The sequence below is a fragment of the Gopherus evgoodei genome, chromosome 2, assembly GCF_007399415.2.
Source record: "Gopherus evgoodei ecotype Sinaloan lineage chromosome 2, rGopEvg1_v1.p, whole genome shotgun sequence".
Classification (NCBI taxonomy): domain Eukaryota; kingdom Metazoa; phylum Chordata; order Testudines; family Testudinidae; genus Gopherus; species Gopherus evgoodei.
Genome location: NC_044323.1, coordinates 276,045,469 through 276,071,316, shown reverse-complemented (window position 1 = coordinate 276,071,316; position 25,848 = coordinate 276,045,469). Strand labels below are relative to the sequence as shown.

The 25,848-nt window shown below is 39.1% G+C and overlaps 1 protein-coding gene across 1 annotated transcript in view; it reads left to right on the top strand.

Annotated features, from left to right (window-relative positions):
- TMEM65 (transmembrane protein 65) overlaps positions 1-25,848 on the top strand; it is a 51,174-nt gene that overhangs the window by 3,217 nt on the left and 22,109 nt on the right. The window contains exons 2-5 of the mRNA XM_030549469.1: positions 5,651-5,731; positions 18,597-18,641; positions 21,565-21,632; positions 22,885-22,939. Coding sequence (XP_030405329.1) covers positions 5,651-5,731; positions 18,597-18,641; positions 21,565-21,632; positions 22,885-22,939 — 249 coding nt within the window. The remainder of the gene's footprint in view (positions 1-5,650; positions 5,732-18,596; positions 18,642-21,564; positions 21,633-22,884; positions 22,940-25,848) is intronic.

The following is a 25,848-nucleotide window of genomic DNA, read 5'->3' as shown; positions in this document are numbered from 1 at the left end:
CCTCACTGAGACTCTCATTAGTTAGGGGAGACTGTGAACAGACAGGAGACTTGTTCACATCAAGAACCAAAGGGGGCCTGTTTCCCAATTAATTACCAAGCCCATGACCAGAAGAATATAGTCCCATCTATGTCTGCCAACTGCCTTACAGCTAGATAGGGCAGGATGTCTTGCCTGCAGCTTCCACTAACATCAGAGGCTGAGGAATAACCTACCTATTGTCACCACTGCTGCACTGAAGAACAATTGTCAGATAGGTGAGCCAGAGCCACCACCCTTAACATTTAGAAGCCACCAATCTGAACAGGTGGGCCTGTGAAAAAACAGGTGGGCCTGTGAAATAGTATCTTTACTATTCCAAAACATCATACGTTCCTGTCCACCATGATCATACAGCTATGCACAGGGATGTGCTGAGTGTATAGGATAATTCCTTCCAAGTATAACTGATTTGTTTTATGTTAGGTGTTGGTTGGAGAACTCTAGGTGCCCTCCAGCTCCCTGTTGCTGAAGTGGGTCTCAAGTTCTGTTTGGTTTACACTGGTTGACGTTATCAGGCCAATCTAGAAAAGGGCTAGAAATGTACTTTAAAAAAATAAAAGCAGACGTTCTCCTTTATACTTTTAGTCCTCAATCAGAAGGCCTGTGTCTGTGTGCTTAGCAGTGGCCTGAAGGGAGCCACATAGAGCTGTGGTTCTCAACCTTTCCAGACTACTGTACCCCTTTCAAGAGTCTGATTTGTCTTGTGTTCCTCAAGTTTCACCTCACTTAAAATCTGCTTGCTTACAAGATGAGACACAGGTGTCACATCACACTGTTACTAAAAATTGCTTACTTCCTCATTTTTATAATATAATAAAACAAATCAATTTGGAATATAAATATTGTACTTACATTTCATTGTGATATTTGAGCCTGTTTTTCACTTGAGAGCCTGGTCAGAAGCCTGAGCCCCAGGCAGTGGGTCTGAAGCATGCTACTTAACTTTGCAGGGATCCCTGTGGTGTGAGGCCCTGGTCAATTGCCCTGCTTGTCACTCCTTAATGCTGGCCCTTCACTTGCAATCCCCCTAAACCTGTCTTGTGACCCCCCCTGATGGCTTCAACCCCCAGGTTGAAAAACACTGATCTAGATGAGTTGAGTACCCCCTGGAAGACTTGTGTGTACCCCCAGGGGTACATGTACTCCTGGTTGAGAACCATTGACATAAAGGAACCTCTCACAGGAGCAGTGGAGTGAGAGCACGTAGCTCTGGGTGGGAAGACTGGGAGGAGGATAAAGTGAAGAACTGGATTTTTGGGGAGTGTTGTCAGGATACTGTTTTACCTGACGATATGTCCTGCCAATTGAGGTAGATTTTTTTTTTTAAGCATTCCATGTTAAAATTTTGACAATACATCACTAGATAGTGTGCTGTATCTACAACATTAATTTTATATTTTTTCTTGTAACATGGAAATCCTTTGCAAGTTGTTCTCAGACAGAGAGGCGTGATGATTATGTCCCTGAGTTTCTATTCTTCCTGGAAAATACAGTTTGTAAATGGAATGCCTGTCCCTTACAAACATTATCTTAAAGTCATACAGATGGACGGGACTTGCATCATGTTTTACTTCCTCCCTCTATAATTATAAAAGCACTAAGTGGTGGGGCTGACAAATTCTTTTTTTCTGTTTTGAATATATCTGAAATGCTTCCAATTTTGCTTTATTTTCTGAGTAAAAGGGGTGCCCCTGGTAAGCTTTGCTTAGCAGTGGGACAGAGTTAATTCCTCCTCCCTTCCCCCCCCTTTTTAAACATGGTCAGAGGAGGAAGGTGTCACCGATTCCACAGTAGTGGAAAAACTTACAGCTAGTGTGAAAAATGACTTTACACAGAGACTCATGTATACTTCTAAATTTCCTTTTATGTAACAAAACCATCTTTTGATGAAAATTAAGAAGTGTTTTTGTAGAGAAAATTTCTTTTCAGCGAAAAGATTGTTACATTGAAGTTTTCTACTTTCAGTTTGACTAAACTAACATTTCTAAAGCGACTTTTATGAAAACACCCTTGCACAGTGTACTAAGGCATACCAAGACCAGTGGGTTGAGAGCCACTCTTTGACCCAGTGACCACTTACATGATTCTGCTGGGATCATTTCCTCTGCAAAATAAGCATCCTTACACTGGGTAGGGTGTGGGACTGTGTGTGTGCATGCGCGTGCATATTTTGGGTGGACTAATTGGTCTAGTGTGAGGAATATTCCTGACAGTGTATTATGGCAGGTAATGGCTGAATCTGAAGAGAAGATTCTTCTGGCATCCCTTTACGGCTATTGTGTATACATATGCAGGTAAATTTTGAACTAGGCATAAATGGAACCATCTGCCTTCTGGCTAACTCTTACATAGTTTAGTTTATTCAGTGGGAGAATAAAATGGTTAGTTTCATCGTTATTTTGATCATTGGTGGTTGTGCAGATTTTGTGCCTGTGCTGCTAAACATTCATAACATTTTTGCAAGAGTAAGCTGCTTTGACTAGTGCAAACAGTTCTAATCCAATATGACAGCAAGGTCTTTCAGTTGGTAGGTTTGCAAACCCCACTAGTGAATGCAAAAGGTTAATTCATAGAATAAATGAGACTAAGATATTTCAAATGGAAATATACATTTCCTCCACCATCCCACAGTGCTTTTTCTTTTCAGATACTGCAAGACTAGTGTCAAGTCTTTGTATAAAGGAGGCATGTACAGCAGCTGCTGTATAGCTTGTCTAGAATGTTAAAAGAAAATACAAGCAGTATTGACTTTGAACTTTGGTCAATCTTATTTGTACTTTGAATGTATTTTACACACAGCATCAATTTATGGGAATCTAAAAATTACTGTTTGATAGTTTAATGTTAATATTTCTGTGTAGAAGGTAAGCAGCATACATTAACGCTAACAGTCTTATGTGGTAGAGAATATAATTGGTAAGCATTTACACCACAGTAGAAAGTCAGAAGCCTTTCGTTGCTATTTTCTGTTGACATGTACAGCAATTAGCTCAATTATCAGCAATGCATCATATTAACTTTAAAAAGTTTGTTCAGTTTTATGTTTAAATACATTCTTTGATAATTTGTTCAAATAGCAGAAGTTGTAGGTGATAAGATGTGAATAATATACATGGCCTTCTTGGCAAAAGAGAATGTGTGTATATAATATATGCAAACTAGCCCAACCAGAGGACATTCAGAGTTAAGTGTTGCTTTGTTTGCTTTGGTACAATATTTGGCCTGAGGGGAAAAATGCATTTTCCTTGTCAGAATCATGAGCCTGTTCATCCACAAATTGTCACAGCAGCTTTTGAGTCAAAGCATTCGATGAAGTAAGTTGCTGTGCAAAGCAGATTTGGCTTTTGTTGGTCTGACCCAGCCATGCCCCTTTCTGATGACTGGAACTATGGATTCTGCCTTGTTCAGATAGGAACTCTATTGTGGAGTTTAGCCAGGGAGAACTGAGGGTATGGCTACACTTGCAGCTGTACAGCGCTAGGAGTTAAACCTGTCTTCATACAGCTGAGTAGGGAAAGCGCTGCAGTCTGTCCACACTGACAGCTGCCAGTGCACTGTCATAACCACATTTGCAGCATCAGCAGCGGCATTGGGAGTGGTGCATTATGGGCAGCTATCCCAGGGTTCAAGTGACTGCATCGTGCTTTTCAAAAGGGGGTGGGGTGGAGTGTGACAGGGAGCGTGGGGGAGAGAGAGTGGATTTTTAGAGCCGACACTCTATCAGCATCCTGCCTTGCAAGTTCCGACCCCCTCCCTCACCCTTCTCTCATTCGCTGAAAGCAAACAGCTTTTCTTTCCTCACAGACCAGATAAGCAACCGGAAACGGATCCTTCCCTTCCTCCCGCCTGCCCCGCTGCTTCTCTCCTCAAGCAAACACTAGCTGTGGGCATCCCAAAGGGAGCCCCCTGCCTCTGCTCATTCACAGCAAACAGTAGCTGTGTGTGTTTGTTTTTTTGATAAGCAGCTCCCGGAGCCCGGAGTTCACAACAAAACAAAGAGCGGAACCTTCACTTAAAAGGATTATGGGAAGCTTCCAGAGTTCAGACACAGCGTGCTAAGGTTATTCCCTGTTTACACTGGTGCCCAGTGCAGCAGCGGCAGTGCTATACTCTTTATTCCTCTCGGAGAGGTGGAGTACAAGCAGCGCTGTAGCCATGGAGATACAGCGCTGTATGTGCCATGCCAGTGTGGATAGGGAGTGAGTTACAGCGCAATAAAGCCACCAACAGCACTGTAACTCTCAAGTGTAGCCAAGGCCTCATGCCCAATTGGGCTTAAAAACTCCACAGGTAACTCTATTAGTATAGAGAGACCTGGGTCAGACCTCTCTCATCAGTGAACACCACAACTACCCCACCAAGTAAATAGGGTCAAAAGTTGGATTTCTTCACTCTCCCCATCCCTAGATGAAACTATTTTGTCTTGTAAAAAATAGTCTGGATTAGCTTTCATGCTAATCTTTCCCCTCCACAAATGTGGGTGGCACGAAGGTTATAGCACCTCTGGTAGCCTGCAGAACAATCAGCTCCAGATGCAGGTGGAGCAGAGAGAAAAGATTGAAGACCAGGCATTTCATTGGATACCTCAGTTATGAGCCTTCTGAGCTGAGAACTTGAAAAATATTAATCTACAAAGTTAAAAAAGCTTTAACATGTTGCGTAACTACCATTGGGTGCACTACAGAGCTGCACAACTCAGCAGTTCTTCACCTAGTTTTCTTTATTCCTATATTCCTCTACATTTTAATCTTTATTTAAAAAAAAATACAAAACCCTATGTCAATCCAACAATAAAATTGCAAATTCAAATAGTTGGGAAACTCAATTTTAAATTTCTCATAGGAATGTTATCTTACCCTCATTACACATGTAGTATTTTTGCAAGATTAAACGTTTACCTTAATATATATGTTGTGTGTCATATAGGCAAGTTAAAATTGCCATGAGAACTTTAATTTCCTGACTTGTTCTGTGTTTAAACTTGCAAACCTAACATTGTGTTGATTTTGTTTAGAACTTGAACCTAGTTCCACGTGTATAACCTGTGAAAACAGGAGCTTCTTGTAGAAAGCACTCCAGGGTGAGGCTGTTGATATGTTGTTAGTGTACCAAAAGTGGGGTAGGGTTTAATAGTCTAAATTACAAAGGAAGCATTTAATCATTTAAAACAGAATTAGCCTGGAATTTGTCTCAGAAAATATCTAAATAACACATAGCTGTCCATTTTTCCTTAAATTCAGCAACAAACTGTTTAGTGCAGTTTAACTTGTTTTATGACTCATTCACCTGATTTCGCTTTGTGCTCCATTCTGCAGTGTTCTGTCAGTATGTTTTCTTTAATTTGATATTGCATCTATTTCTCTATTCTCAGTAGTTCTCTATGTACAATTAGAAATTCTCAGCTGCAGACTTTACTGTCACAAAAACATCTTATTAAAGACAATGATGCTGCAATCATTGGGAGTTTTGTATATGGTATTAGGCCTCTCCATCAGTTATAAAGGCCCTATCCTTTCTGGCAGGTTAATTATGGTGGTTGGAATGGTTTTAAATAATATAAGCTACTAAAGAATGACTTATTCCTGTTTTTGCTTTTAAAAACGTTTAGCGTCCAGATACCCAAAACCACTGGTACCCTTTGAGAAGGCAATGAAGCAGGTAACATCACCAGAGACAACTAGTACTTCTGGTATGGTAAAATCTCTTATGTTTGCTGGCTTTATGCAGCACGAAAAATGTAGGGAATTATCAGTTTGACATACTTCTGCTTGCTTGTTTTGAAGCAGTAGGCATGTTTTGTTAGCAGGAATAAAGTTTGCAGTTCTGTTTATAATTCAAGAATGTCAGCTAGGCCCAAGAATTATTATAGGAATTTTTTAGCTCAATTTTAGAAAGTTGTTCTTTTCCTTCTCCTTGTGGAGAGGCTTATGAACTGTATCTTAACTTTTAGTTAAAGCTGAAACAGGAATGCTTTTTTGAAATAGCCCTGTTCACTCTGTAAACATTGGCAACATGTATCTTATACCATTTAGTACCCTAGTACTGAAAAACTTTCACCGCTAAAAATATTGTTACTTATTTAAAAAAAACAACCTCAAAGCAGTAATTACTATTCATAGGTGAAATGAAATGGAACATTCTAACTTAGATTTAGGCCTAAATTTTCAAAATTGTGCATGTGCAATTTCGCATATATATTTTGTGTCAAGTTACTTCATAAATTATGCTTGCACACTTTTACATGCATGTCTTTACAAATTTGAGCCTCAAGGCCTGGTCCTGCAGATGCTTACCTGTGTTTTAACTTCAAGTATGTGAGTAGTCATGTTGAAGTTAATGGGATTACTTGAAGTTCAGTATATGCATAAGTGTTTGCAGGAGTGGGGTCTAAGTTTGAAAATATATGTAAAAGTAGTAATCTTATATCTGTAAAAGGAATACATTTATACCTGTAAGAAGTTAGATTTTTAACTAACTTTTCTAGAGGAAAATATGCTACTTTTTAATATAGTAAGACTTTTAGTAGAGATCAACATTCTGCTAGCACTAAATGTGTAGTTTGATTTTTGCGGTTCACATTACTATCCTAGTTAAAAACACTTTAGCAGCCATAAGCGGTATTCAAAGTGTGCATATGCTCAGTTCCTTTATTTTCTTCATCAGAGGCTTAGTTCTGATGTGTCATCTAAATTAAAATAAAATAAAATGTGGGGTTTTACTTAAGCAAGGAGAAAAGTTTACTTTGTATTGCCAGCTCTTAGCCACTGCCGATTTTATTTAGTCAAAGTGTACTAGGTGCTGTACAGAAGGAGGAAGAAATAGTCTGTGCCCTTAGGAATTTACAGTATAAAAAGACAAATTCGACAGTGGGATGCAGGTAGATATGGTTAACAAGCAGAGTAGTCAGGGCAAATGTTACAAATCTTGTTAAGTTAGTTCCATTTTAAAAAAAAAATAGAAATGGCTAGATTAATAGACAGTTGGAGATCACGTTCTTTAAAAAAATATCATGGAACTGCTTCCAACACCAAAAAGTATCTTCTTTTAGTTTACTCTTACTCTGTGTGAAACTTTCCTTCATAACAAATAATATGCTTGCTTGAGTCTTGGGACATGTACTGACAATGCTTGCAATTAAACTTGTCCTTTCATTTCTGATGACTCTTTGAATTTTCAGTTTTTGTCCCCTATAAACCATATTTACTTGGTTCTAAAGGCAGAAGTTCAGAAAAATGTTTTATCCAATGGATGTGATTTTCTTTTTCATCCAAAGACTCTCTCAATGCTATCTGAAAGAAGTTGAAGGTACTTCCACAGTGTTCATTGCAATACTTTATTCTTTAGATAGACATATGTGCTTTTTAATATATAGCCCAGGTTTTGCTAAACTTTAGCAGAGTCATGGTACATGTCAGCATTTCTAGTTTTATTAAATGGTGTTTCCTCAGCCTGTCTGCCACATTCCATTTATCTCTGATAGTCTGTTTACCCTCTCTTCTTTGGATTCCCTTGAAAGTCATGTTTGAATTATTCATTTTGTACTGCTTGTTTTTAAAATGGTGAGGATAGATGTTTGTTGTGCCTTGGGGAAGGACACACTAAGGGAAGTTACTCTATTTGTAAGTCCTTTAAGAAGAGGAACCGGATAGTTAGAGACTTAAGATTGAAGCAGCGCCTTCTCGAGCAGGCAACTAAGCCTGCCTAGACACTGGGGACTGCTTTGGAAAGTCAGGCCCCTCAAAGAGCACCAGAGCTGGGGCCTCTCAGCCACACTCAAATTACTCAAGCAGAAGGAAGAGGGACTGCTCCCTTTCATTGGGCTATCTGAGGAAAAAAAACCCTCATAAGACAGCCCAGGGCCATTCCAGAGGTTGGACTTGACGTCTCTGCCTAAGAATAGTACTGAACAGCACTGGGAGTCTCCCCATCCATGGGTTAGAGTGGGACTGTCAGCCCACTCTTCAGTACCGAGGTGGGAGCAAAGAAAGCCTGTACTATTGACTCAGTACTGCCCTCAGGCACCTGTTGAGACTGTCGGTCTCCTCCCTGACTGTATATCAAGCAGCAGCAGATTTTCTGTGCCTTTCTATCCCTGACTCACTGCTCATTCAAGACCAGTTGACTGCAGTGCTATCATCCTTGGCATCCTCAGATCCCCCCTTGGTTTGATGACAAACTTAATATTGTTGCTGATGCCATCCTCGGAACTGCAGTTTACCCTTGGTGCAGGGTTGTTGTCGACTTCCTGCTTGACATGAAGATCATTGTTGACGTGCATAGAATCTTTGCTACTGATGCTTTCTACAATGCAGCCTGCATCTGCTGTCCTTGGACCATCTTCGTTTTTGTTACCGATCCCTCTTTTGGGACTCACTGTGAGGTTGTTTGGTGGCCCAGTTGAGTGACCCCACTGACACAAGTATCAGAGAGGTAGCTGTGTTAGTCTGGATCTGTAAAAGCAGCAAAGAATCCTGTGGCACCTTATAGACTAACACGTTTTGGAGCATGAGCTTTCGTGGGTGAATACCCACTTCGTCAGACGCATGCATGCATGCATCTGACGAAGTGAGTATTCACCCACGAAAGCTCATGCTCCAAAACGTGTTAGTCTATAAGGTGCCACAGGATTCTTTGCTGCTCCCACTGACACAGTCAAGCTATTTGGAGGGATCCTCGCAGTCAAGCTCAAAGCATTTCCCTCCCCTTTCCTATCGCTCTATATCTCAAAGATCATCAAGACACAGCAGGAATCACAGTCGGTACTGTGATCGGTATCGTTCCTGCAATAGACACATGAGACCTTGGTTTAGTTCTTTCTGGTTGCCAATGCATTATCCTTATTCACAATGGCCTCTGTGGAAGTCCTTTGTTTGGAGAAATGCTGGTTGTCTGTTCACTGTAGAGTGAGTTCACCTGTACCTACAATGGTCTCTCTGCCAGAACCACCCAGCCTGCAGCCATCGGCTCCCTCTGCCATGGGGTGTCCTGAACCATTACGGCAGTCAGATGTTATTTCTAAAGGGATTCCATTGGTCCCAACTATATTTTTCTCCTCATCACCAAATGACACAGAAATATTGAGTCCTCATCTTCAGTGCTGGATGACTTCAGATTGTATCATGATTAGCTTAGGTGCATGGCATTGGCCTTAGGAATTCAGGCTGAGTTTGTACAGGAAAACACCTACACATAGGTGGTTATTCTCCATTGGTTCCTTGGATAATTGTTCTCTATAAACAAAGCAATACTAAAGCCTGGTAAAGCCCTGTGTAGTGTCCTGGCTTTGTTAATGCACACAGCAAAGCTCACTGTCAGAAGATACTGTGTGCCAATGCAGGGCTCTGAGTCTATTTTCTGTCATCCAGCTCCAAATTCTCTGACTGAGATAGTGTCAGTTGAGAAAGTAAGACAGGGAAGATATAAATCAGTGCCTACAGAAAGAGTCCAAAAGGCTAGATTTGATGGGGAGAAAGATCTACTTGACTCTCACTTTGCAGATGCACATTGCAAACAAGCAAGTTGTGTTATTGAAATATAATTTTGTGAACTGGGATGCTATGTCCAGTTTTGTGGACAAATTGCCAGAATCTTCCAGGCAGGAGTTCAAGGCCTTTGTTACAAAAGGCCATTTAGTGGCCAAGACATTCTTACAGTCGGCCCTGGATGTCGCTGGTGCTTCCTCCAGGCTCAGGGCCTTTGCTGTAACAATGAGAAGAAATCATGGTTACAAAACTCTGGTATAGCTCCTGAGGTCCAGCAAACCATAGAGGACTTGCCATTTGGTTGCTTCCTATTCTTGGAGAAAACTGAGGAGACATTACATTCTTTCAAGGACTCCCAGGCCACCCTATCCTCATTGGGGATTTATACCCAGGCCTCAATGAAATGTCATTTTGGGAACCAGCAGCAATATCATCCTCAGTCCTCCCACCCTGTGAGGCATCAAGATTTCCCCAGAAAGGGATACAAATCGTGGAGAAGGAAAACTTCTGGGTCTAGTTTTTCTCAAATGGCCCATCTGCCCACTCTTTTGGCTAGACATGTTGTTTGGGCATTTTGAGAGCAGTGCCTCAGTTGTCAGCTATGCTGGGACAGGCTTTCTCACTTCTGTGATGCTTGGGAGACAGTAACTATGGAGAGATGGGTCCTCAGCAACATGAGATTGGGTTATATCATTCAGTTCCTCTCTATTCCCCGCTCCCATCCCACTACCCCATCCCTCTTCAGGGATCCCTCTCAGAACTCTCTGCTGTCACAGCAGGTATGAACCGTGTGTACTGGGGAGGGTATCAAAGAGGTTCCTCATCACCATCACAGAAAGAGCTTTTACTCCTGGTACTTCTAATCCCCATGTCCAAAGGTGGGAATGAGACCTATCCTCGATCTCGTGCTCTCAAGACACATCAAGTACATTAGATTTTTGCCTGGGTGCTCCGGTTACCATTCTCCTGGCTTCGAATCATGACCTGTTTGCTGCCCTCGACGTCCAGGATGCTTATTTTCACATGGCAATTTTCCCAGGCCACAGGAAGTTCCTGAGATTCCTTATTGCTGGCCACCACTACCAGTATATGGTCCCTCCCCTTTAGCCTATCATCAGTTCCCATCATGCGATTTTAACAAATGCATGTATGATGCTGGTGGCCTTCCTCAAGAGGAAGGGACTTCATATCTTCCTGCACTTGGACCAATTGGTTACTGAGAGACTATCCAAGGAACAGGTCCTCAGTCTTGTCAACTTTTCATGCTAGACTTCTTTGATCGTCTAGGTCTGTTCTCAAAAGGGCAAATCAGCTTTGCACCCAACTCAGAAAATCACGTTCATTGGAACGTTCATAGATTCTATGAATTTGAGGGCCTTCCTTCCATCTGAACAGTTCCAGACAATTCAGCAACTTCACTGAGATCTCCAGTTGCACCCTTTGACCACAATCTGAGTATGCTTGAGGATACTGGACCATATGATCGTATGCACATACATAATACAATATGTGAGGTTGCGCCTTTGCTCTCTTCAGTGATGGCTGAAGTTACTCTGTTGCCCAAGCTGCAGACATGGAGCATCTTTGTTGAGGTGCCTCCAGAGATACTTCACTCTTTACAACGGTGGATGGAATATAACATGGGTCAGGGAGTCCCCTTTTCCTGCCCTCCATCAATCAAAGCAGTGGTTACCGAATGCCAGTGCAATAGGTTGGGGAGTGCTTCTGGGAACATTTAAAATTCAGGGCTTTTGTTCTGAAGAGGACGCTCCCTCTCATGTCAGCCAGCTGAAACTTCGGGGGATATACAGTGCCTGTCGGTTTTTCGGGATCACATACCTACTCAGTTAACATCATGGCCAGAACATGTTAAAAGGTCAGGCTGTATCTATCCAGAGGTTATCTAATTAGATGTCTAATTGCATTAACACTAATTAGAAATAATCCGTTTAGGTCGTTTGGTGCAGATTAGAGTTTATTCCATTAGAGCTCAGGCAGCTTCTGCTTCCCTGAGAAGCGTATCTGTTTCTGAGATATTTTTTTTAAAGTGATGATGGGATTAGTCCATTCCTTTATGAGATGTTATTCCTTGGTTGAGGTTTTGAGATCTGATTGGTTGGTTGTGCAGAGTTGGATGGCAATCCTTATATAAATTGACTATGAGCACCCTCCTCGTACACATCAGATTACTGATTGTGAGTCACCAGAAGTGGAATATATATGGACAGTTGCTCCAAGAAGAAAACTGTTACTTGCCCTACAATAACAGTGAGATGTTGTCCATATGTATTCCATGACCTTTATTGCACCTGGATTCTGTATTGGCAAAGGAAACTGAGAAGCGATTAGGATCGCTTTCCCCTCAGTATGGGAGCGTGAGGGCACAGCTCGAGTGGATGCTGTTGACTAAAAGATTTCAATTGCAAATGCATGGGGCTTACGTGTTGTCCATATGTACTCCACTTCTGGTGCACAACTTGAAGAACCAGTTTAATATATCAGAGGGTAGCCGTGTTAGTCTGGATCTGTAAAAGCAGCAAAGAATCCTGTGGCACCTTATAGACTAACAGACGTTTTGGAGCATGAGCTTTCGTGGGTGAATACCCACTTCCTCAGATGCATGTGCATCTGAGGAAGTGGGTATTCACCCACGAAAGCTCATGCTCCAAAACGTCTGTTAGTCTATAAGGTGCCACAGGATTCTTTGCTGCTTTTACAGTTTAATATAGTGTCAGTAAAGAGTATTTTGAATTTTGGTATAAAAATCCAACATATTTGCTATGGATTTCAGTGTTGTGAGAGCTTCTCTCTTCATGGTTGCATACTGCATTCTATTTTATTAGGCTTCACTACTCTCAAGGAGCCAAAGAAATTTTTTAAAATACTTCTATATGACCATATTCTATTGAACATATAAAACAGGCTATCTAAGAACCTGTATAATTTAAAGGGTATGTCTACACTACCCACCGGATCAGTGGGTAGTGATTGATCTATTGGGGGTTGATTTATTGCATCTATAATAGATGTGATAAATAGATTGATCCCCGATCGCTCCTCCGTCGGCTCCAGAACTCCACCACTGCGAGAGGCGGAAGCAGAGTCAATGGGGGAGTGGCAGCAATCGATCCTGTGTCGTGAGGGCGCGAGATAAGTCGATCTAAGATATGTTGACTTCAGCTATGCTATTCTTATAGCTGAAGTTGCATACCTTAGATTGATTCCCTTCCCCTAGTGTAGACCAGGGCTCAGACTAAAAGAATGAGATATTGCGTATCAAAGCTGGCTTCCATTAGACTGGCCTTTCAAACTAATTTTTCAAAGAATATTCAAAGTGTGGTTCTGCACTGAAAAATGAAATGACATCTTCGGACTTAATAACAGTTTCTAGTTGGCATTTAGAGTAGTATTTGCTTCCCTTAGTGACAAATATAAGATTTATTCCTGATGCTTAAGGGCTATGAGGGAGCGAATAGAATCCAGCTCCTTCTCATGAAGGATCAACAGAATTGTTAACTAATTTCCAATTGCCATACCAAAATTTGCCCTCTTCTTTGTGCGAGCTCATATATACCACAGAAGCTTAATTTATAATGATGCATGATGCAGAAAGAAAAACTTGAGTTCAGGTTGTCTGCAGCACTGGCAGTTAGAAAAAAAACCAAAACAACTGCTGTCTATATTTAAAACTAGCAGATGTGCTCTGGCTTTGGAGACGTGAAAATGGAAGCATATGATGCCACTTTAGTTACTTGTCATAGTGAAACCATGCATTAAGTGCATATGTCTTAAGAACTGAAATGCCATTAGGCCAAACCTGACCTTAAAAAAACAAACAAACCGCCACCCCCTTAATTTACCTTCCAGCTTTCTCAGCCTACCCTTTAATTACTTCCTTTTCCACAATAAATGTAAGACAAAGGAGGCAATTGTCCCATTCTACTCGTCACTGGTGAGTCTCAGTTGGAGTCTTGTGTCCAGTTCTGGGCACCACACTTTCAGAAAGATGTGATAAATTGGAGAGAGTCCAGGGGAGAACAACGGAAATTATAAAAGTTTTGGAAAACCTGCTCTGTGAGGAAAGATTGAAAAAAAACTTGGCATGTTTAGTCTTGAGAAAAGAAGGCTAAGGGGAGTCCTGAGAAGTCTTCAGATGTGTTAAGGACTGTTATAAAGAGGACTGTAATCAGTTCTCTGTGTCCACTGAATGTAGGAGAAGTAGTAATGGGCTTAATCTGCAGCAAGGGAGATTTAGGTCAGATATTAGGGAAAACTTTCTAACTATAATAATAGTTAAGCACTGGATTAGTCTTTCAAGGAAGGTTGTGGAATCCCCATCATTGGAGGTTTTTAAGAACAGGTTAGGCAAACATCTGCCAGGGTTTACTTGGTCTTGCCTCAGTGCAGGGGGCTGGATTAACTGACCTTTCGAGGTCCACTCCAGCCCAACATTTCTGTATTCTGTGGTTCTAAAATAAATCTGTAAATTTAAGGTACTGAAGTAGAGTTAGACGAGAGAGGGAAAACTGTTCCATTGTTTTAGGTGCTAGCCTGGGATTTGGGAGAACTGGCTTAGATTCCCTGATCTGCCTCAGATCTCCTTGGTAGTGATTTGCCCATGATCAAGTCTCTCTCTGTGTTAGTCCCTCACTTGTAAAATGGGGAAGAATAGCAGTGACCAACCTCATAGGAAGGTTGTGAGGTTATATACATAATTAAAAAAAAAAAAAGAGAGATGCTAAGTTACTTTGGTAGGGCACATCATCATAAGCACTGATGATAGAAGTCAGTACCCAAAGCTCTGTACATCTTGTAGTAATATACAGCATTTGAATTTTGTGTGTGATTTACAGAAATGTGCAGACTAATGAGTTTCTTAATCCTGAAGTATGTTTGAGAACATGACATGATGTAGGTTTTTTTCAGGGAAGGAGCCTTATGTTAATGCATATGTATGAGATGCCAAGCACACTTTTGTCACTACCATGCATAAATATAGACGCTTGTTGCTTTTCCTTGTATAATCACCCTACATGGTGTCACTGTCTTCTTCTAATGGCTAGTCCACATGTGTGGATTTGTCTGCTACAACCTTTCAGTTAAGGAACCTGGTTCTTTATCTTAGCCAGTAGGGACTCAGGGTTTTAGATCCAGAGGTTCTGGGTTCAATCCCCATCACTTATATGTAATACTTATAGTAAATATGGGGTGTCATGTTGTTACTACCTTAAATGTTTTTGTTCTCATTGTAGCGCCTTCTGTGGAGATTGTACAAAATGTGGTCCAGTAGCACTGAAGACAGTTTAGTTTAAATATTTATTTTTTAAAAATAATCCTCCGTGTGTTATACATAATTTGATATTCAGTTGTAAGAGTAGGACCAAGTAAACAGAAACATTGAATAACTGTAGAAATTTCTCAGATTTTGAGGGCGCGATGAGGCACTCTCTTGAGATGTGACTAAAATTCTCTGAGGAAGAGCTCTGTGTATCTCACGAACAGCAGTTGGTCCCATAAAAGATACTACCTCACCTACCTTGTCGCTCTAATATCCTGGGATTGATACAGCTACAACAACACTGCATATAGAATTTTCTGCAGATTACCATTATTTCGGTTGATTGTTTGCCTTTGTCTGAACAGCACCACAAATATGCAGAGTATTTTATGGACGTAAATATCTTTTTCCAGTGGTGATGTGGAATCACATATTTTCTTATGCTTTGTGTATCATGTGACTACTTTGCTAAGCTGTTTTGGAGGGTGGAGGGGGCGTAACTAAATAGTTAACATGGTACAGCATATATTTAGTCATTTCACTAGTCAACATCCTTCCATGCCTTGACTGGTATAACAACTGAAAATCATTTATATTATATACAACAAGTGGCTGAAGTTTTTTGTTTCTAGATACTGTCGGCTTGTGTTTTGGCTTTTCCTGCCTGAAATGTCTAAGACAACCACTGGAAAAGCAATGAACTTGTTCACTGAACATTAGAGTCAAAGTGTTTGCTGTACTTCTATCTCATTTTTAGGTTTTAGAGATCTTCATACTTCTACTGTCTCATGAGGCTATCCCAGTGAGTTAAATTAACAACTGGTTAGCTGTCTTGCCTTATGCTTAACAGTTATTATATAGAGTCCACCTCCTTCAGGATTCTCAAGTAAGTGTTATCTGGTTTCTGTGCATCTTATCCACCAGTCCAGAATTTTTCCCTGGCACAGTCCCTTTCCTCTTCATGGATACTCCTACAAAGGACTTTAGATTAGATTACCTTTCTGATAGACATGGAAAATACTTTTGGGTCTTTTGTTTTGTGTGTTTAAAGCCCTCACTGTCCTGATGGTGATTATCTTGGCAAGTGATTTGCTGGCTTTGCCTTGACAGGCAGGTCGGAGAGAACCTTGTGTTCTGGATTGATGGATCTGAGGCACAGAAACTAACTTCCAGGTAAGAAGTTATCCTTCAATCTGCGTATGGTAGGAGTACTAGATCCAGAATATTAGTATTTTCCTTGATTGTTCATATTATTTCCTCACCCTTTCCCAGCATCCACTGTTAAACACCTGACAATGATTTCTTTTCTGTTCTGCTTTGGAGGAGACAATTTAAAATATGACCTGTACAGTATCTGAAATTATTCTTTCTTACAAAATGTGCTGTTTTGATTTTTAACACTTTTACATGGCTTGATATTGCCCAGCTGTATCTTATGTATTTATAGGAGCATCCATCCCCATATCAAGTATCCCCAATAGCTGATTGCAGGATTATAGTAGTAAAGATTGATTCTAATATTTTTGTATAAAATTATAACAAGTTACGACTTGGATTACTAGTATTTCTTCAAGGCTGCCAGTTTCATTGTATCCTTATTTCTTAGTAGTTTGTTCACTTACAGACTAGCAGTAGTGCTTCTTTAATACACTTGACTAATTTACTGAATATCCCCAGCTATTACTCATCTAATCATTTTCCTTTCAGATGGAAGTTAAAAACCTGGATCTAAACTGCTGAATATTGCTTGAAAGAGTATAAATCAGCCCCAGTCAGCAGATTTTATGTCATTTTGCTGAACTAGGAACAAATTGGAAAAACAGTGCTGTATTAGCATTTGGATTTATGTCCTTCAAGCTTAATCCTTTTGCGATTAAATCTAATTTTGTTTTAAAACAATTTATCAATTATAAACATGTAAAGAATTTAGATTTGGGAAGTTGTTGGGAAAAAACCCCACTTCCCTAGTTAATTGCTGGGCCTCAGTTATCAGAAAATATAGAATGCCTTCCACTTCCACTTCTACAAGTTATTCCAATAGCATGCTAGTAAGGTTCTCTTTCCATTTCATTCCTCCTGCTGCAAGACACTCTGGTGTCTCCTTCAGTTGTGTGCCTTAGTCAGAAGATTTGGTGAGATGCTCTCTTGAGACCTGATGCCAGGACTGCTTTCATTTTTGAGACACACATACTTCCTATTTGTGTATTGAATTTATAGTATGATGGTAACTCTTAAAACTGAAGCTTCTGCATGAACGTTCTATTGAGGTTCCAGGGGTTATTGGGGTTTTTTTGTGGGAAAAATTTGCTTGTTTTTCCTTTAGTATTGATATGTAAGGTTTCAATTTGTCCCTTTCTAGTTTTTAAAAAATCAGACAGACCACAGCTTGTGTTCATTATGCTAAACCTTGAAAATTCAAAAGATCAAAACCAGCTTTTGTATATGAATGTACTGTGAAATATATTTCAAATTTTTAATTACATCTAGAATTTTGGTCTTTCAACTGTTGGGACTATCTTGCTGATGAGATAGTGACATTAATGTGGTTACAATCTTACAATTTCTGTGCTTTAAAGCAGTGGTTTTATACACTACAAAGTGACTCTGCAAAAAATGGTATTCTGGAGTTTCATGGCTGTGTCTCAATTATTCTAGTTCAAACTTGCTCATTGTTAAAAGAATATTTTCTTTCTGCCAGCCTTAAACTCAGATGTGGGCTCTGAGAATAAAGCTGGGTTCTTTCCTTCTCAAGCATTGTCATCTGTAATAAAAGTACTGCCGGGTTTAGCCGAAGTACAGATGTGCATGTTGGAGCATAATTGGGTGATCAGTCAAGAATTCCCTTGTGCTTTCCTATGAAATGCAATTCCTGCAGGCTTTCTGCAGCAATCTGTAGGAGAGAGGTTTAATGTCCAGGGCCTGGATAACATGCCCAGTTTCAGGTTGTGTCCCTGATCCTGGCAAAGGTAATATCAGGGTGGCAGCGCCTGCATATTCTGAGGGTCAGTGTTGGCTGACCTGAATTTAATTTCCTGGGCTCAAGTCCACATAACGCCTGTCGAATACCACCACCAGTTTCCTTTGGGCCCTGCAATTCGTTTGATTTCTTTTTATCACCTTATCATCTTTGTCCTCATCTTCAAGGCTCTTAATTGTTTGGGCCCAGGATACCTAAACAATTTGCTCATACTTCAGGAACTCAATTGCTGCTGCCTCTGCCACTCTAGCATTGGTTACTTTTAATCGTGCATCAGCAATGAAAAATCCATGCCATTTCTTAGAGAACCTTCTTTCCAATATTTGTATACAAAATGCTATCTGCTATATACTTAGAGTATCTTTTTTTTAATCATACTTCTGTAAGGGCTTCACCTGTGCACCATGAAATGTACTGTTTATTTATGTAGACATATTACTGCCTTATTGCTATTTTCCATAACTTTCCTACCCAAATTTAAAAAAAAAGGTGCTCATCAAATTTTTTGAATATAGGCAAATTACTTTTCATAATTTTGATATTTTTAATAATGATATGGAACTAGTCTGAGGCTTTCCTATTCTATATTTAAAAATTACTAGAGAGCATGTTAGTCATGATGATATCTTGAATCCAATTTAGATGTATCTTTGTGTAATATATTGATGTATGCCTGTATTTTCATTACTCCACTACAACCACATTTCTTTATATACCCTAGAAGGCAGAAAATAGAGAGATACCGTAAACATTTTATATTGCAAAGAAATGGAAGTATGATTAGACTAACTTTCCAATTTCTTTTTAACCTATCTAGAGAAGTTGGAAGTTGCACCACCATCCCCAGGACAGCTGAAACACGGTAAAAGAAAAAATATGCTTATTGAATGTAGTTAATAGTTGTATATATTCTTTGATTCCTCATACTTGAAATACTTTATCTTATTCTCAGAACTGTGCAGATTTATTCTAACTCATCCTTTCATTAATGGGAGCTATCTACATATTTTCCTTAGAGACTAGTGAGAGAACCTACATCTGGAATGCACTGAGGTGTTAAAAAAGTATCTGCAACCACCGTGCTGTTGTTTCATAATACACTAATTGGGGAAATGACCACATATCTTTGGTGTGTATATTGTCCTTAATGTCTAGTTTACCCAGACCCCAAGTACAAAGTATTATTGCATAGGAAAAGAAATTCAGAGACAATACAGAACAGTGTATTGGTTCTGAGCTGTGTTGATACAATAGCTTTTTTTTTCTTTTCTTCAGCTTCTTATCCCACAGAAGTAGATTATCATCTGCGTGTGTAGCGGTGGTGGGGGACTAGAAACTATAAATATAGATGTTGGATAAAATTTCTGAGAATTTAGTAGTCAACACCTATATTTATAGTTTTTATTTTCTAGTCCCCCACAACTGCTCCACACACAGATGATGATCTACTTCTGCGGGGTAAGAAATAATTTACTCAGTTACCACTTCCTGCCAAAAAAGAGATTCACTGAATCTTAACACCTAACATTTTTAACCTAACCCCACAGCTACATCTATAAGAGAGAACACTGTGCTATAACCAGGCTGTCTTGGATAAAATTTCTGAGAATTTAGTAGTCAAGTCAGCCTGGTTATAGCACAGTGTTCTCTCCGATAGATGTAGGTTTGAGATTAGGCTAAAAATTTTAGGTTTTAAGATGCAGTGAATTTCTTTTTTTTGGCAGGAAGTGGTGTTTGAATAAATGATTTCTTATCCCACAGAAGTAGATTATCATCTGTGTGTGGAGCAGTGGTGGGGGACTAGAAAATAAAACCTATATGTATAGAGTGGGTTTAAATATTTAATTTTTTAACTGCGCTTACATCTGCTTAGTATTGATCTTCCATAAATACTTAGCAAACAGATTTACTGGCAGGAATGTTTGCTAAAGCAATTTATATTTAAGCAAATATTGCAGTATATTAATGGAAAGGAAATTTCAGATTATCAAAAGTATTCATGCTGTTAACCTGGAAAGAGTTACTCGCATGCAGTGGCCGAATTGAGTACTTGAAACAGTGAACAAATACATAACAACTTCCATTTTCATCACAGATAATTCACGAACAGGGAAAAAACCCACCCCACTCCAAATTATTATTGACAATTATGTGTTCAGCTCTGTTTATTAACAGAATGTAAGTACCTTTTTCTTGTACATCAATGAACAAACACACTTCTACACCCTTTTCCCTTTTTTAGTTGTGTAAGTTGTTTGTAGTGTTACTCATTCAGGGACCCAATCTAAACCCTATTGAAGTTATTAGAATCTCATTGACTTCATCTAAGAGTTTGATCAGGCCTTTGCCACAGATCCATAGTTGACAGTACAGATCTTGGAAGGCACTGCAGTGTGTCACACTTAGTGTTTTCTATCTGTTGCCTTTTTATGTCCTCAGTGTTCAAGCTTGCTAACGTACCAGATGTTTAGAGTCACAATCCACTACACATTTTCAAATGCTGATATAAAGAGAGAGAGTTTTTACTGTCATGTAGAATAGTTCCAGAATTCCAAACTAAACCTTAAGTTTGGGGGCAAAAAAAAATTTATTCAGATATGGTATTTTAGTTCCAAAAATTGGAGTATATCTAGGTGCCTCTACTGGGTAGTATGAGTTGACTGTACCATTCACATTTTTATTATCCTTTCGGTTTCCCATCAGTATGAAATAAGTACCTATAGGTTTTCATTTTTCCCTTCTTTCTTTTTTATCTCTCCCTCCCACATGTGGTTGTTTGTATGTTTACAAAATAGTGTAAATTTTAAAAGAGCATAGATTTTAAGATGCTATTGGGAAAAAGTGTCAAAGGGCAGAAACATTGGGAATATCCAAAAAAGATGTTAAGATAAGTCTAGTCCCCACATTTGTTTTAAGTTATATGCGTTATTCTTCAATTCCCTATTTAATATTTATATTATAGTAGCACCCAGAGTTTCTAATCAGGACTGAGACTCCACTGAGACAGGTGCTGTATAAATACATACAAAGACATACTCCTTTCCCCAAAGTGCTCACAAACTAAGAACTATTAGGGCAGAACAGATGGGAATGATAGCAGAAAGAAAGAATTATGCTGTAATGAAAGCCTGCTTATTGAAGGAAGGTACTCATGTCAAAGCCCATACCAAGTTACCACAATACTGAGTTTATATCAAGTGGCATTTTCTTCTCTTGAGCTATCAGAGGAAAGGTGAGAGGTAGAGAAAAAGGGAAGGGTTGGAAATGCAGAAAATGGAGATGAAGCTCAGTTCTTCAAGCAGGAAAATGAGGAACAGAGTTAAGTGTAGAAATATTAGCACGAGCCAAGAAACATAAAGGAAGATATACTCCTTGATCTGAGGAGTTTACAGTCTAACAAAACACAGCTCCAGGAACATGTTAAGGACTCCAAGATAATATAGATAACTATAGACCCTCGCAGGGTCTCTGAGCCTGGGCTCCAGCCTCAGCTCAAATGTCTACAGTGATAGTTTGTAACCCAACAGCCCAAGTTAGCCGACTTGGCATAGCTGCAGCCATATTATGGGTCTTCTGTTGTAGTGTGAGCATACCCAGTGAAAACAAAAAGGTCAGGATGAGACCAAGCTATATAAAAGCAGCCGGGGAAGGACTACTGCATGTGTATGTCTTAATTTGTCTTTTAAATCTGATGTCTAGCAATTGAAGAACAGTTGAAACTTAGATTTATTTAAATTAGTGAACTCAGCTATAGATTCTTACCTCTTATTACTCATTTCTTCTAGTTTTCTTCCATAATGCAATACCTTTTGTAGGATTTGGATTCTTGGATAATGCAATTATGATAGCTGCGGTAAGTTTGTTTTTATGTCTGATTTTGATAAAGGAACTGTAGTGTCTCAGATTAAATAAACATTTTATTATGATTTCCGGAAGACATTTTTCTACCATGTTGTTAACTTCAGTCCCATTTTAGTACTTCCACTGGGAATATTTTTACATTTTATTCATTTATACAGAATATTTTCAAAATTTGGTTTGTTTTTTTTTGTTCACTTTTCAGAATAGTGATGTTCATGGCTGAAGGGGCAAAATTAGAGCTGATCTTATTTTGGCTTGGTTTGAAAAGAACTTGCTTTTTTCTTTCTGCTCTTAAAAATCTGTGCAGTGTGAGCAGTCTTAATATGTGAACAATCCTTCATTCTGTTGACTGACACTGGCTTGTTGTGTGACATTAGACATGTCATGAAACATGTCTGTCTTATAAAATGGTTATAATGCATCATAACACACAGGAGTACTGTAATGCTTAATGTTTGTAAGGAATGTTTGTGACTTGCTGATAAATGGTCCTATAGATATGCTGTAAATGCTGTGGCTTTTTTATTACAGTATTTTATTAATCTAGGTGGGTTTAATTGGAATAGCACTTTCAAATATTTCTACTTAGTTCATAGATTCCATGGCCAGAAAAGATCATTGTGATCGTCTAGTCTGAACATCTGTATAACATAGACCATAGAAGTTCCCCAAAATAATTCCTAAAGGCAAAATAAACTAGTGGAGTGGGAACAGGAGTAGAGGCCAAAAAATCTTCTTATCTTGATTTTTACCACTGACTCTAGAGGGTTGGGCATGCTACTTAATCGCATTGTGTCATCTTCCTCATCTGACAGTTAAGGCTGTAACTAACTCATGTGGTGCTGAGTACTTACTATTTTGATTAGCATTTGAAGATGTAAAAGTGTTAGAATAATTATAACATGCATTAGTTTTACGTTTAGCTAAGAGAATTAAAATAGGAAATTAGTGTGCTGAGATTGGGGCTCTTGTTTTCTGATGTCCAGTAGGTAGCCACTGTGAAACAAATATATAGTATGAAATGAATATAGGAGATACTAAATATATGAAGCAGGGACTTTTATTTAAGGGAATGGGAAAGGCTGGAAGGAGATGTATTGGTCAAGTAGAAGCTATGATATTACCTATCTCTGTACTTCTAAATAACGAAGCAAGCAGCTGTCAGTCTGTTAAGTATGAATATTTTTAACTTACTGCTGACAATTAATGCCTCAGATAATGACAAGACAAACTTTTATTTTCAGGGAACCCAAATAGAATTATCGATTGGAGTTGTCCTGGGAATAACAACTATGGCAGGCAAGTAATATAAACACAATAATAAATGTAAACCAAAATGGCAAATTCCAAATCTAGACTGAAAATGAGCCACATGGATTTGAAGTAGCTGCTCTTTGTTCCATAATTGAATCTTGTTTCTAGAGAAACAACTCTCAGTTGTTAAAAATAAGTATTCCATCTACAGTAATGGAATTTTCCGCTGAAATACCCTCTAAAGATATTGATAGATTGCAGTTGTTGTGTTACTTTTTTTTTTTTTTTTTAAATGGCATATGTGTAGGAAAGCTGTAAACCACCAGAGGCCTGATTCTGCAAGCTGCTATGTGCCTGCAACTCCAAATAAAGTACACAGGAGTTGAGGGAACTCATCCTGCAAAATCAGGCCCACAGTCTATAGATTCATAGATTCATAGATTCTAAGGTCAGCTCTTAAGTATGTTTAAATGATCTTGTCTGTTTACCAGTATTGGGAACATGTTGTTTAATTCTGTCATACTATTTGAAAGAAGACTCTACAGTTCCAATTGCAGAGAAAATGGCACTTAAATGCTGACATGAAAGTAGGGCTGACTTTGTCTTGTGTAAATCTAGCTGTAATTCTTCTCCAAATTCTGCTTTACTACAAAATTATTAAAAATTATTTTCATGTAACTCATTAATGGTGGCCAATGCCAGATGCTTCGGTAGTAATGAACAGAACATGGCAATTATTGAGTGATCCATCCCTTGTCATCCAGTCCCAGCTTCTGACAGTCAGAGGTTTAGAAACCCTGAAGGAATAGGATTGTATCTCCAACCATCTTAGCTAATAGCCATTGATGGATCTATCATTGATAAACTCAGGTAATTCTTTTTGAACCCAGTTATACTTTTGCCCTTCACTGCATCCCCTAGCAAGGCGTTCCACACATTGACTGTGTGTCGAATGAAGAAGTACTTCCTTATGTTTAAACCTGCTGTCTGTTAATTTCATTGGGTGAACCCCTAGTTTTAGTGTTTTGTGAAAGGGTAAATAACACTTCCCTGTTCACTTTCTCCACACCATTCATGATTTTATAGATCTCTATCATTTTGGAATGCAGAGTGTATAATTTTTCCATCTGGGTGTTCTCCTCAAATATTAGTTAATAGGACATAGAATGAATAGTTTCCTTCTCTGTTTTTAGGAAAATACACATTAGCAACAGGAATTTAGTTATAAATCCAATAGCATTAGCAGATCTTTTTTAATAACTTTCTTGACATGGCTAGTATAGCCCTAGGAAGAGTGCTCAGTTGGAAAACGTCAAACATAAAAAGCCACAAAAATGTGACTAAAAATAGTGCCATGCTCTGTAATTTTCCTTACTGAGTCCCTGTTAAAATGTGAAATACACCTCTACCCCAATATAATGTGACCCGATATAACACGAATTCGGCTATAATGCGGTAAAGCAGTATTCCCGGAGGGGGGGCTGCGCACTCTGGTGGATCAAAGTAAGTTCGCTATAACGCAGTTTCACCTATAACACGGTAAGATTTTTTGGCTCCTGAGGACAGAGTTATATTAGGGTAGAGGTGTATCGTCAAGAAAAACTGTTTATTGAGAGGGAAGTGGTGTCTGATTATGCCATGTTGATTTGTGTGTGTATGTGTATGTGTATATGTGTGTGTATGTGTATATGTGTGTATAAATTTTATAATATATAATTTATATAATTTTATATAAAATAAAATTTAGTTAGATGTTCTTCCCAGTTAAATAACTAAGTTAATTAGAACTATCCTTAAGATTAGTTTGGCAATTTAAAGGTTTTTGTTCTGCTTGTCCATACAAGATTCAATGTGTTGGTATACACTGACTGAATTACCAGTCTTAGAAATTTTACACCAGATCTGAAAAAGTTGTGTCTAGGCATTGCCAATGGCATTTAGTAACAGACAGGCAAAGCCTAACAGGCGGTTTGGGCTTTATGGAAGCACTGTGGTTTTTAGTATTTTACAGACCTCATGGAATGCTTTGTGACTATTCTGTGTTGGATAGACTAACAGCCTTTACATTGGCCAAGTGAACTGTTGTTTGACGTAATAGCTACCCCCAGCACCAAAATATTGGCTGTCTGAATTATCTCCTTTTATTTTTATTTCTGATATAAAGAAGAAATAATATAAGTTTCAAAGTTGGAGTACTTCCTGTGGTTTACTTTCAGTGGTGTGTGTGCTCTGCACATGTGGGACAGTGGTCTAGAAGGCAAGAGGAATTGGTTTGCCTTGAGTGGAATGACTTTACCTTTTTAATGTTAATTTATTTAAAAACAAATCTAACAACAAAAAAGTAAACCTGCTTGCGAGTACTGCTCTTGCAACATAAGTGTTTTAAATGTGTGTAATGGAAAACATTACTCGTTCAGGCATGTATAAAATATATTTTCTCAGAATATGAGCTGGTCTACATGAGCGTGCTACATCGGCACAGCTGCACCAATGCAGCTGTACCACTGCAGCGCATCTCAAAGACTCGCTGTGCCTATGGGAGAGTGCTAGCCTGTCAGCGTAATTACTCCACCTCAGTGAGAGGCAGAAGCTATGTCTATGGGATTCCACTGCCTTTTACTGGAATATCTGTCATAACTAGCTATACAGCTTCTAGTGCGAGTGCCGCTGCTTCTGCTAACTGACTGGAAGCCTTTTTGTGTGACTCAGACTAAGGACTCCCATCTCCTGTGTCAGATTTACAAAGTTGGCTGATGGCTATGGCCATTGTTAACTAGTCTGAAAATTTGTTATGCCGTGTCCCAGGTCTGAGTGAATTTCCTGAATTTAATAAATTGAAGATAATAAGTGTACCACTTGTGATGTTAAAGCTTTGCTAGACCTACTGTTACAAATTATGCTGCTAAAAGAAATCCTAGTGTAAGAGAAGAAACTTAATTCTGATACTCATGCTA